Raw genomic sequence first — 14196 nt, 5'->3', positions numbered from 1 at the left:
GGGTCAGACTTAAATATTAACCAAAAGCAACACGTGTGCTTGAGCACCCACCTCTCAGATACACTGGCAGGATTCCTGAACCACAGTGGATACCACATTCATTTCCAGGCTTTTTCTTCTTTCTGTATGTCTCATACATGGACATAAATGACTTGTTATGTCATTAGGTGGAATTCCTTTTCTTTTGAAAATTGTCATTAATCATTTGGGAAAGTGGGCCATGAAATGTTTTGTTATATGTACAAATGCACAGAGCATTTAAAAACAAACATTAGTCACTCAGAAGACTTAAAGAGCTGAAGGTAAAATTTTGCAGCTGAGACCTCAGAATTTCAAGATACATGATGATAACATCATTACTGGGAAATACACTGGATCCAGTATGCCTTTGCCTGTAAGATGTAAGCTATGGAAATTTACTCAACAGTTACTGAGTACACATTGTCTTCCAGGCTCAAGTTTGGTGCTGCAGATACAACTCTTTCAAAACGTTTTTATAATTTCCCTCCCCTTTTCCTGAAAGCCAGGCAAGGCTTTCTTAACACTGAATTTTGTCCTACAGAGGATTTTGCTGTAAATGGGTAAAGTTCCCACTGTGCTGTCAAGCCCAGCTTCCTGTCCAGGCTGGCACCTGAGAGCCCAGGTAACATCTGGCTCCACCCAGCAGCACTCTCCCCCACCCTCCAGCCTTGAAAAGTGACAGAATGTATTGTAGCAAACCATTCACTCAATCCCTAAAACCATGGAAACTGCTTGGCTGTCATTTTAAACTAATGCTTTATCTTTATTTGATAAATTTCTCTGTATATAATGTTTCAGGGAAAACAAGAGATATCGGGTATATGTGGTGATACCACTTCTCCCAGGGTTTGAAGGAGACATCTCTACCGGAGGAGGAAATGCTCTCCAGGCAATAATGCACTTCAACTACAGGTGCTGAGTTCTAAATTGTCTATCTCAAGTTTACAAGCAATCATGAACATATGCAGGTGAAGGGGATGATAATATTTCTCCATATCTATTTAATGGAGCATTCAACAAATGAACACTTTTTATTTTACTCTCAAATCTTGGTCTGTTTCCTAGTTGGTAAAATTCAAATAAAGCCTAAAATTATAAAACAGTGAGACTAGGACCCATGGCAAATATAAAAGAACTAAAATAATAGTCTATCTTTATATTCATTGTCTACTTATGTATATGTATAATGTTGACTTTAAATTATCTTTTAGGCAGTTAAGTAGTTATTGAGCTTTGCATATTCATTGCAGTAAGTAAAGAAAAAAATGAAATGCCTAGAATGGTATGATTTGCATCTGTTTGGTTATGATTCCTTAGATAGTGTGTCCTCCAGCAAGGTAGTAAAGCCTCTGTGAGGAAATGGAGTGTGAAGGGCTTTTCCTATTTCTGAGAATTTACATTCTGTCTTTACTGCCACATCTGTGTTAAGATTTTAGGGAATGTCCTGCCCCTGGTATTTTAAAATGCTGAGTTTTCATAGTCACTAAGGCACAGTTGGGTCTCCCCGGGGTGTCGGAGGTGGCCAGTGAGCACTATGGAGAGAGGGTCAGAGGGACTGGCAGACTGTGGGGGCAGAGCAATAGCGTGGAGGGCACAGAAAGGCACAGAAACGGGACAGAGCAAAGATCAGCCCAGCTCTAAGCTCTGTGACCTCACTCAGTGACACACTTTCAGTGAGTCACGGTAAAGGCCAGACCTGGGTGTTTTCTTCTAATATTTCTTGGATTTTTTTTTGTTTGTTTGTTTGGTTGGTTGGTTGGTTTTGGGTTTTTTTGCAGTTTTTGGCCGGGACTGGGTTTGAACCCACCACCTCCAGTATATGGGGCTGGCACCCTACTCCTTTGAGCCACAGGCGCCACCCTAATATCTCTTGTTTTTCTGCATGACCTGTAGCTTCTCACCTTTCTAATCAAATACTTTTAAAGGGTAGGAAAAGAAAAATGAAACCTTACACAAAACCCATGATGTGCAAAGTAGATAATGGTTCAGGGTTCTGGTCAAATGAGGGTGGGGTTTAGATGCCATCCTGCTTGGGACTGCTTGCCAAAAGCCCCACTGCAGAATCGGGTATGGCTGGAGTGCATCATCGTGGTGGAGTTTTTATTTTAATCCTCTGTTTCCCACCAGCTTTTCAAGTTTGTATCTGTTTATCTGCCAATGCTTAAAGATTTTTTTTGTTTCCTCTAGAATAATTTTGTCTAGTTTTATAATGAGAGAACTTTAACTGTGCTTTGTTCTTTATTCTAAGGTTGAAGATTTGCCCATTTCTAATGTTATCTGATCAAACAAAGATTTCCAAGTATTTAAGGCACTGACATAATGTTTAATTATATCCACTTCATTTGCCAATTAATTCCAACATTAATTTTGGAATATTATCAATTGAAATTATTTTCTATAACTATTTTCTTAAGCTTCAATTAGCTAAATGAAATGGCATGTTTGGCTTGTGTTTAGTAATCCAAATTATAATCTTTTATTATGCAAAAACAGCATCACCTTTGATATCAGCATTTCCCAGGCATAACTATATTTTTTATTATTTGTATAGAGAAGCAGATAGAGAATAGAATTTTTGGTTTTGTCAGTCTTTATAATTCACTAATTATTATCAAAGTCAAAAAAAATGAAATAATTAGCAGTTAGTTGAGACTGCATTTTTCACTTTTAAGGGGTTTTGCTGACTTTACAAAAATAGCCCGTTATAATAGTTTGTTTAATTCCTAAATTAAAATTATTCTGCTAAGTGTTTGCCCTTCCACCTCTGAAAGTAATGTGCATTCTTATCTGTCTGATGCATTCTAAATGTATCTTTACTGTCATCAAATTTTATAAGAGGTAAAGTTTATTGATAACCCATCCTTTTTTCCAATAGTTTCTCTTTCTGAAATGTAACATCAATTTTATAACTTTTCCATTTATCAATCTCAAAACAACTGTCTTCCCCCATTAGTAACATTGAAAAAGTGATGTGCATGTAATTTTTTAGCTTTAGAAATGTATGCAACATCTAAAAGATTATGCTTGTTCTGTTTTTACTTGTGTCAAGATTAAATTTACAAAGATTGCAATTGTAATTAATTGTTTCGAAGCCTCAATAATTATTTCTTTCCTTTACATATTTTCAGAACCATGTGCAGAGGAGAAAATTCCATCCTTGGGCAGTTAAAAGCAGAGCGTAAGTAGCTGCTTTTCTTTTCCCCACATGGATGTTTTTCAGTGTGAGGTGAGCTATCAGTAATAATTAATGTTGTCAGGGTTTTCATAGAATTCTGCTTATAAAAGGTACTCCACAAAATAATCAATTGAGATAAAGTATTTATTCTCATTAAGCTGCCCAAACTAATGTTCAAATGAAGACATCAAGACTTGAGATACACACACAGGTAATAAGAAATGAGTATTGAGTGTCTTCATAATTGCCGGGGTCCTGACCTGGTCTATTAAGACCTATGGATCTGGTGGTCATCAACTGAAGAAATACAAAGTTAGGAATGATGAGAAAGAAAGAGACGAGACACACAGAATAGAATTTTCAAAGGTGGGAACTCAGGGGACCATCGCTGCTTGTGGGGTTCTGATGGTGGCCCTGAGTGTCAGTTCTACTCAGCTTTTAGCTCATTAGCACAGAGGGTAAGCTGAGGAAAGAAACAAAGATTCCAGCAGTTTCTCTGAGCATATCAGTTCCTATTGTTTCTATAATTATTAACTTTAAGGGTCTAAACAGTCTTGAGAAATCCAGAACCTGAGCCTTGTGTGGGGGCAGCCTCCTGTCTAAGGTCACACACACAGATTCCTAGGGAGGTGTTAAACTCTGATAGTTCACTGTGGAATAAAATGCCACTGGCATCAATCTCCTCTGAAGAATTGGTGGGAGAGAGGAATTTTCCTCTCATCACCACCACAGACAGTCTTCCTCTGCAATAAGAGATATAAGCCCTCCTCCCCATATTTCAGGGCTCAAGCTGTTCCCTTGATCTCTTCCCCAGCCAAATACAAATCTCTACAATGGGTATTTGCTTTGACTGTTTACTGGGCAGGAAATAGCCTAGTTAATGTATCTTTCCAGGACTTGCCACAGCATCTTCTGTGACCATTATTTCTTTATATTGTTCACAGACCCAGCAGGAATCAGTGATGCAACATCTTATAGCTTATACTTCTTCTGTAAGCTGTATCCCCAATAGGTCAGAGTTCTAGGAAAAGCAGAAAACTTGCTCAGATAAGAAATTTAGAAGGTGGAGCATGATGGGCGGATGGGACAGATGTGTAGCCCATCTCTCCCAAGTCATCAGGTGAGAGGGAAGGGGCTCTGGATCTTTTCCCCGTGTGGATTATTGGTGTGGATAGACAGCTGGAGAAGCACAGCAAATTGGCGGATTGCTGTATATGAGCTGTAATTCAAAATCACGGACTCTGCTGTAGAGATTTCCCCTGCCTGGCTGTGCTGGCCAGCAGCCGGTCCCTCCCTCACGGAGGACAGCAGTTCGCAGTTTGTATATAACCCAATTGATGAAAATTTATTCCTGAGCTGAGCTTGGTGACCAGAAAGGAGTGCTGCTCAGAGCCACAGAGGGTGCCATTGGGCAGCCCGATGGAAAATTGAGGGGAAGCAATTCCGCCCGAGAAACAGACATTTTGAATTGTCCAAAATGGCGGACGCCTTTTCCCAGAACAACAGGAGTGATTAAATAGATCGGACCACTCCTGGCGGGGAATATTGGTGTGGACTGGCAGTTCAGGCTGTGCGGGGAACTGGCAGGTGGCCAGACTAAAAGCGAGACTCTGAGCCGTGGAAACTGAGGAAAAAGGTCTCTGTGCACTGCAGCAGTGGGAGCCAGCAGCAGCCAGCCCCTCCCCCACAGCTGAGTGCAGTTGCCAGTTTGTGGGAGAACAGAGCAAAGTGGAAAGATTTGTGAAACGTGGACTCCTGCCCCAAGTTGGGAGGTCAGATAGGAGTGCCGTCTGGAACAGGGCAGCTGAGGTTGGACAACAATTAGGAAATAAACTTTTATAGAAACTCCAAAAATGGCAATTGGCCAGGTAGGGAGGTTACAGTGTTAACAATGTAAACTGTGAGTCAGGTATACACATGGAAACCACTCACAGTGGCACCTGGTATCCAGAAAGTATATTGTCTTATAAATATATTCCCACTAAAGTTGACCCCTATGTCATACGTATAGATATATATTTCTATATATATACAAGAATAATATTTTTGTGGTTGGTGCCTTTTTTTTTTTTCATCCTTTTCTTGGGGGAGCTATTGTTAATTTTTTTTCTATTTTTAATTTTTTCTTTCTTCTCTTTTAACTTTTTATGAACACTACTTTTTTTATTTTCTCTTTCTCTCTTCCTCTTCTTCCCTTCTTATGTTTTCTGAGAGTGCTTACATCAGATTTTTAGAGGTTTTTTTTTTTAATTATTTTATGATTATCATTATTTTATTGTAGTTGTTTTGTTTTTTGTCTGTATGTCTATGTGTTTCTGATTGTTTGTGCATCTGTGGGCTTGTGTGTCTGGTAGCCTTTTTATCTGTTTATTTGCTTATTTGGTCTCAATGTGTTTGGTGTTTTGCTAAATCCTTGGGTTGGCTATTTTCCCTAATTCCAATTTTCACATTCAACAAGAACAAGGGCGGATGGGGGATGACAGCTGATTGGAACCAGCTCTCAACAGAAGCTCCAGTCTGGAGGGAGAGATAATGGCTAGGAAGAACCCAACAAAGAAGAAGGAGGAGAGCCGAGCTAAGAAATGAGATAGATAATTGCTCGTCTTCCTTGCTGAGGCAAGCTTCGACTCCAAAGAAACTATTTTCAGGTACAGATCTCATTCCAAAGAGGTTGTCTGGCTGTTCACTCCAATGAGAGTTGCTTGCTTACAGTGTGATTTCTACTGGTGAGTGATAAACTGAGGTTCTCCTTCCTCACCCCACCAGAGGGAATTGTTGGAAATTGAGACTCCTTCTCAAGAGAGCCCCTGCTGTGAGTCTTGGAATTCCCTTGTCTGGCAAAAAATCTGAACAAATATTTTCCTTGCCACCTTGATCCTTCAGTCTACCCCCACCCCCCGGCCTGGCAGTCTAGAAGTCCAACTCCTCCAGAATCCAGAATGTCTGCATTTCTTGGCTAGGACCAGGCATTGCATAGATGGTGGCAGTACAGCTGTGCTGTACCTGTGAGTGCAATAACTGTACAGAAAGACATAAAGGGAAAGGTGACTCACCTGGTCCAAAAAAAAGAGTATCCAGGACCAGACAGAGGCTTGGGTTCCTACAGTGCGGTTGGAGGCTCGGAAACTGCTGTGGTGCATGAACCCAAGAGGAGGCACCTCCCACACAACTTCAGCATTAGTAGAGTCATTCTTCTGTGGTCTAACTCTGGAGAGTCATCTCCCCAACTCTGTGGCCTGCCAGAGGGAACCAGACCTCACCCTATAGGGATTCCAGAGCTACAGAACAGTGGCAACAAAGGCGCAGTGGGTGAGGGAAAAAATTTTGCTGTCTGGATATCCTCAGGTTTGGACTGAGCTCAGGTGGAACTTTCTTCAGCTGCCATTGAGCACCTGAGGCAGGTAGACCTGTGGTAAACATGAGGAAGAGGCAATGACCTCACTTTTATTTTGGCAGGCACATAGCCCCGGCACATTTGCTTATTGGACAGAACAGGGCCACAGAGACTGGGTTAACAGACTGCCGGTGGGACTACCAGAGACTTGGGTGACCAAAGTCCAATGGTGAAGGACGACCAAGGTGGGGTAAGAGGCATCAACCCCCTGGCTCCAAACCTCCTACTGGATGGGCCTCTCTGACCCCTCAGAGCACCAGAGGTGCTCAAACCACACTTGAGCTGCCAAGAGACCCCTAACATCTAGTTGCTGGAGTCCTCTTGAACTCTCCAGCTAGAGAGTGGGGGCTGTCTGGGACAATAAGTCTGGAACTCTTGAACTGGACAAATTACCCGAGGACCCTCCAAGGTGGGATCCAGGTTTTACTGTAGTGGGAAGGTTTGATTGTCCTCGTCCAGATATTACCGGTGGGGGAAGGGATGTCATAGTTGCATGTATTTCACCAAAGCTGAGACTGCAACCTAGAGTTCTGATTCACTAGGATTGGACAGAGATTAGCTGAATACAAGACAGAGCCACCTACAACTACTACACCAAGCAGGCCTCTAGAGTCACAGACTGTATAGTACTGTATAGGTCCTTTGCAAAATTGTAGAGGAAAAGCTGCAGTCACCAGTCCCAGTTCCTAGGTGAAGGGCTGGTCAACCACACCATAGAAGTTTCCAGTCCAATTTCACCTTACCTGCTCACCTAGCTAAACACTCAAAAACAATCATGGGGTAGAATCAGTGGAGAAACTCTGGCAACATGAATAAACAGAACAGTTAAACTCCCCCAAGGAATGACAAACCAGCCAATCCAGAGGACCCCATTCACAAACAGATAACTGAGATGTCTGAAATCAAATTTAGAATTTGGATTGCAAACAAGATCAACAGAATGGAAGTAAAGATGGAGGTAGAAATTGTAGGATTAATTCAGAAGATGTCTCAAGAATTCAATGAATTCAAAGACAAAATCATCAAAGATTTAGACACATTGATAAAAGAAGTTGCAGCCTTACATGATATGAGAAATACAGTAGAATCCCTCAGTAACAGAATGGAACAGGCAGAAGAAAGGATTTCTGACATCGAAGACAAAGCTTTTGAACGATCCCAAAAGTTCAAAGAGGAAGAGAAATGGAGAGCAAAAATAGATCATTCTCTCAGAGAACTCTGGGATAATTTGAAGAAAACCAATATTCACCTTATAGGTATCCCTGAAGGTGATGAAGTAGCTTCACAAGGCACAGAGGCCCTTCTTCATGAGATTATGAAAGAGAACTTTCCACACATGCTAAGAGATCCTGAAATCCAGATAGCAGATAGTTTCAGAACCCCAGCACGACTCAACCAAAATAAGACATTCCAGGCACATCATAATTAACTTTACTAAAGTTAATACGAAGGAGAAAATCCTGAAAGCAGCCAGACATAAAAAACCATTACCTACAAGGGGAAGAATATTAGAATGATTGCTGATCTCTCTGCTGAAAACTTTCAAGCCAGAAGAGGGTGGTCATCAATAATTAGTCTTCAAAAACAAAATAACTTTCAACCCAAGATACTATACCCAGCTAAACTGAGTTTCATTTATGATGGAGAAATTAAATACTTTAATGACATTCATATGTTGAAGAAATTTGCCATAACTAAACCAGCTCTCCATGATATCCTCAGACCTGTTCTCCCAATGGCCAGAGCAACTCTCCACCACAAAAGTAAACTCACTGTGAAACTTTTGATCAAATTCCAACTTCCACAGTGGCTAAAGGATTAAAAATGTCCACTGGACTTTTGACCAACTCAATACCCAAAATTATACCAAGCCTATCAATATTCTCAATTAATGTGAATGGATTAAATTGTCCTCTAAAGAGGCACAGGCTGGCTGACTGGATACAAAAACTCAGGCCAGATATCTGCTACATACAAGAATCTCATCTTACCTTAAAAGATAAATATAGATTCAGGGTGAAAGGATAGTCATCTATATTACAGGAAAATGGAAAACAGAAAAAAGCAGGTGTTGCAATTTTATTTGCAGACACAATAGGCTTTAAACCAACCAAGTAAGGAAAGATAAGGAGGGTCACTACATATTTGTTAAGGGCAAGACTCAATATGATGAGATTTCAATTATTAATATTTATGCACCCAATCAAAATGCACCTCACTTTATAAAAGAAACTATAACGGACATGAGCAACTTGATTTCCTCCAGGTCCATAGTCAGAGATTTTAACACCCCTTTAGAGATGTTGGATAGATCCTCCAAGAACAAGCTAAGCAAAGAAATTTTAGATTTAAACTTAACAATCCAACAATTGGATTTAACAGACATTTACAGAACATTTTATCCTAAAAAAACTGAATACACTTCTTATCATCAGCTCATGGAACACACTCCAAAATCGATGACGTCTTAGGTCACAAATCTAACCTCAGCAAATTGGAAAGAATAGAAATTATTCCTTGCATCTTCTCAGACCATCATGGAACAAAAGTGGAACTCAGTAACAACAAGAAACTGCATGCTCATAAAAAAACATGGAAACTGAATAACCTCATGGTGAATGATAGCTGGGTCATAGAGATTAAGAAGGAAATAAACAAATTTTTGGAACAAAACAACAATGAAGACATGAATTATCAGAACCTCTGGGATACCACAAAGGCAGTCCTAAGAGGGAAATTAATAGCACTGCAAGCCTTCCTCAACAGAAAACAAAGAGAGGAAGTTAACAACTTAATGGAACATCTCAAGCAATTGGAAAAGGAAGAACACTCCAATCCCAAACCCAGCAGAAGAAAAGAAATAACCAAAATTAGAGCAGAATTAAATGAAATTGAAAAAAAAAGAATTGTACAACAGATCAATAAATCAAAAAGTTGGTTATTTGAAAAGGTCAATAAAATAGATAAACCTTTAGCTAACCTAACCAGGAAAAAAAGAGTAAAATCTCTAATTTCATCAATGAGAAATGGTAAAGATGAAATAACAACAGACTCCTCAGAAATTCAAAAAAATTCTTAATGAATACTGCAAGAAACTTTATTCTCAGAAATACAAAAACCTGAAGGAAATCAACGAATACTTGGAAGCATGCCACCTCCCAAGACTTAGCCAGAATGAGGTTGAACAGGCATATATCAAGTTCTGAAATAGCATCAACTCTACAAAATCTCCCTAAAAAGAAGAGCCCAGGACCAGATTGCTTCACATCAGAATTCTACCAAACTTTTAAAGAGGAACTAGTACCTATATTACTCAAACTTTTCCAAAATATAGAAAAAGAAGGAATACTACCCAACACATTTATGAAGCAAACATCACCTTGATCCCCAAACCAGGAAAAGACCCAACAAGAAAAGAATATTATACACCAATATCACTAATGAATATTGATGCAAAAATACTCAACAAGATCCTAGCAAACAGAATCCAGCAACACATCAAACAAATTATTCATCACTACCAAGTGGGTTTTATCCCAGGGTCTCAAGGCTGATTCAATATACGTAAGTCTATAAATATAATTCAACACATAAATAAATTAAAAAACAAAGACCATATGATTCTCTCAATTGGTGCAGAAAAAGCTTTTGATAATATCCAGCATCCCTTCATGATCAGAACACTTAAGAAAATGGGTATAGGGGCGGCACCTGTGGCTCAGTCAGTAGGGCGCCGGCCCCGTATACCGAGGGTGGCGGGTTCAAACCCGGCCCCGGCTGAACTGCAACAACAACAAAAAAAAATAGCTGGGCGTTGTGGCGGACGCCTGTAGTCCCAGCTGCTCGGGAGGCTGAGGCAGGAGAATCGCTTAAGCCCAGGAGTTGGAGGTTGCTGTGAGCTGTGTGAGGCCACGGCACTCTACCGAGGGCCATAAAGTGAGACTCTGTCTCTACAAAAAAAAAAAAAAAAAAGAAAGAAAATGGGTATAGAAGGGACATTTATTAAACTAATAGAAACCATCTACAACAAACCTATAGCCAATATCGTATTGAATGGAGTTAAATCGAAACCATTTCCACCCAGATCAGGAACCAGGGAAGGTTGCCCATTGTCTTCATTGCTCTTTAACATTGTAATGGAAGTTTTAGCCATCACAATTAGGGAAGAAAAGGTGATCAAGGGTATCCACATAGGGTCAGAAGAGATCAAACTTTTACTCTTCACAGATGATATGATTGTATATCTGGAAAACACCAGGGATTCTACTACAAAACTCTTAGAAGTGATCAAGGAATACAGCAATGTCTCAGGATACAAAATCAACACCAATAAATCTGCTGCCTGTATATATACCAACAATAGCCAAGCTGAAAAAACAATTAAGGATTCTATTCCATTTACAGTAGTGCCAAAGAAGATGAAATATTTGGGAGTTTATCTGACAAAGAACGTGAAAGATCCCTATAAAGAGAACTATGAAACTCTAAGAAAAGTAATAGCTGAAGATGTTAACAAATGGAAAACCATACCATGCACTTGGCTGGGAAAAATCAGCATTGTCAAAATGTCTATACTACGCAAAGCAATATACAATTTTAATGCAATCCCTATCAAAGCTTCATTGTCATATTTTAAAGATCTCGAAAAAATAATACATCGTTTTATATATAGTCAGAAAAAACCTCGAATAGCCAAGACATTACTCAGAAATAAAAGCAAAGCAGGAGGAATCACACTACCAGACCTCAGACTATACTGTAAATCAATAGTGATCAAAACAGCATGGTACTGGCACAAAAACAGAGAGGTAGATATATGAAACGGAATAGAGAATCAAGAAATGAACCCAGCTACTTACCATTATTTGATATTTGACAAGCCAATTAAAAACATTCAGTGGGGAAAAGATTCCCTATTTAACAAATGGTGCTAGGTGAACTGGCTGGCGACCTGTAGAAGACTGAAACTGGCCCCACACCTTTCACCATTAACTAAGATAGACTGTCACTGGATAAAAGATTTAAACTTAAGACATGAAACTATAAAAATACTAGAAGAAAGCGCAGGAAAAACTCTTGAAGGAATCGGCCTGGGTGAATATTTTTTTGAGGAGGACCCCCATCCCCACCCCGGGCAATTGAAGCTGCATCAAAAATACACTACTGGGACCTGATCAAACTAAAAAGCTTCTGCACAGCCAAGAACACAGTAAGTAGAACAAGCAGACAGCCCTCAGAATGGGAGAAGATATTTGCAGGATATGTCTCCAACAAAGGTTTAATAATCAGAATCCACAGTGAACTCAAACACATTAGCAAGAAAAGAACAAGTGATTCCATCTCAGGGTGGGCAAGGGACTTGAAGAGAAATTTCTCTGAAGAAGACAGATGCATGGCCTACAGACACATGAAAAAATGCTCATCCTTAATCATCAGAGAAATGCAAATCAAAACTACTTGGAGATATCACCTAACTCCACTAAGATTAGCCCACATCACAAAATCCAAACACCAGAGATGTTGATGTGGATGTGGAGAAAAGGGAACACTTCTACACTGCTGGTGGGAATGCAAACTAATACGTTCCTTTTGGAAAGATGTTTGGAGAATACTTAGAGATCTAAAAATAGATCTGCCTTTCGATCCTATAATTCCTCTACTAGATATATACCCAGAAGACCAATAATCACATTATAACAAAGATATTTGTACCAGAATGTTTATTGCAGCCCAATTCATAATTGCTAAGTCATGGAAAATACCCAATTGCCCATCGACTCATGAATGGATTAATAAATTGTGGTATTTGAATACCATGGAATATTATGCAGCCATAAAGAAAGATGGAGACTTTACCTCTTTCATGTTTACATGGATGGAGCTGGAAAATATTCTTCTTAGCAAGGTATCCCAAGAATGGTAGAAAAAGTACCCAATGTACTCAGCCCTAATGTGAAACTAATTTATAGCTTTCATACAAAGGCTATAACCCAATCTCAGTACAAGAATATGGGGAAGGGGGCAAGGGAGGGGAAGGAAGGCTAGAGGGAGGGTGATTGGTGGGTCCACACCTAGGGTGCATCTTGGAAGGGTGCAGGTGAAGTTTACTAAGTGTAGAGTATAAGGGTTTGAACACAATAATTAAGAAAATGCCATGAAGGCTATGTTAACCAGTTTGGTGAAAATATTTCAGACTGTATATGGAACCAGACTATATATTGTACCTCATGATTGCATTATTGTACACAGCTATGATTTAATAAAAAAAAATTAAAAAAAAAAGAAATTTAGTACCAGTTGGTTTAAAGTTAAACTAGCTGACCTTTTTTTTTTGAGACAGAGTCTCACTGTGTTGCCCTTGGTAGGGTGCTGTGGCATCACAGCTCACAGAAACCTCCAACTCTTATGCTTAAACGATTCTCTTGCCTCAGCCTCCCAAGTAGCTGGGACTACAGGTGCCTCCACAATGCCTGGTCATTTATTTGTTGCAGTTATTTAGCTGGACCGGGCTAGGTTTGAACCCGCCACCTTCAGTGTATGTGGCTGGCACCATAACCACTGTGCTACAGGCGCCCAGCCTAAACTAGCTGACTTTTCTTTGTTCTGCCTCACTCAGCTTACTTTTTTATTTTCCCCTTTTTTCTGGGGACATTTTCCCTTGCCAAGAATGGGGTCTTCGGTCCCCATTCTGCCTGCACATATTTTTTTTATTTTTTATTCATAATAACTCTGTTGTTAATGACTGAAATTTCAAAGCATTAAATTAATGGAGCCCCTGCATGTGTATTCTCTGCTGTTCCTGCACCACAGTCCTGGAGCACAGGCTTTACATGCAGAAACAAATGCTACCTGTCAGCAGGTGTGCATGTGGCTCACCATGTATGCAGAAATCCCAGCGTTCTTATACTTTTTTATATTTAGAGATGAAAGCCTAACATATAACCATTTTTCTGCCACTCACAATGACTAACCTTTGAGAGTATTGTTGAAAATAGAGAAGAAAAAGACAATAGAAATATGTTTCACTTCTGCAGTTCTTCATACTTTTCAATTGGAAATTTCTCAGGTACCTTCTTAACTGATTCTTCTACCTTAGTCTTGGCTATAACATATTGTAACTACATGTTTACTTATCTATATCTCCCCCACATTAACTGAGTGCAGCAAATAGTAGACGTTCAATAATGGCCTATAATTCTGTGCAATAAGTACAAACTGAGCTGAAGTCAGAACACAAGTTGTATGAATTCTGCTTCAAGTTGGGTCCCAACTGTGAATCTTGGACAGCTGCACTAAAAAGATGAGATTTTGTCCAGAAGAGGGGGCTGGTAGAAGTCTTTGGGCCCCTGGAGGGAACTCATTGCAGTGGTGTTTATATGAAGGTTTACTGCCCTCTTTGAGAGAGTGGAGAGGAGCTTGTGGCAGCCAAGACATAGGGGTATGTTGGTGAAGGAAAAGGAGGTTCAGAGTTAGGTAAGCCTATGAGGGATAACTCTGAGGGGAGTGGAAACAGGAGAGTGAGGGGAGTGCCAGGGAACCCCTCAAAGAGTTCTGATCCCACAGACCAGAGAACAGAGCAGCCCTAAGGAAGCCCGGAGATACCAGA

The 14196-nt window shown here is 39.9% G+C and overlaps 1 protein-coding gene across 6 annotated transcripts in view; it reads left to right on the top strand.

Annotated features, from left to right (window-relative positions):
• The window catches only part of PLD1 (phospholipase D1), a 354936-nt gene that overhangs the window by 272588 nt on the left and 68152 nt on the right, over window positions 1-14196 (top strand). For all 6 annotated transcript variants that reach the window (XM_053572730.1, XM_053572727.1, XM_053572729.1 and 3 more), the window contains 2 exons: window positions 820-933; window positions 3150-3199. In XM_053572730.1, the coding sequence (XP_053428705.1) occupies window positions 820-933; window positions 3150-3199 (164 nt within the window). The remainder of the gene's footprint in view (window positions 1-819; window positions 934-3149; window positions 3200-14196) is intronic.

This window comes from Nycticebus coucang, chromosome 20 (genome assembly GCF_027406575.1).
Source record: "Nycticebus coucang isolate mNycCou1 chromosome 20, mNycCou1.pri, whole genome shotgun sequence".
Taxonomy (NCBI): domain Eukaryota; kingdom Metazoa; phylum Chordata; class Mammalia; order Primates; family Lorisidae; genus Nycticebus; species Nycticebus coucang.
Note: the sequence above shows the minus strand (reverse complement) of the source record. Positions and strands in the feature narration are given on the sequence as shown.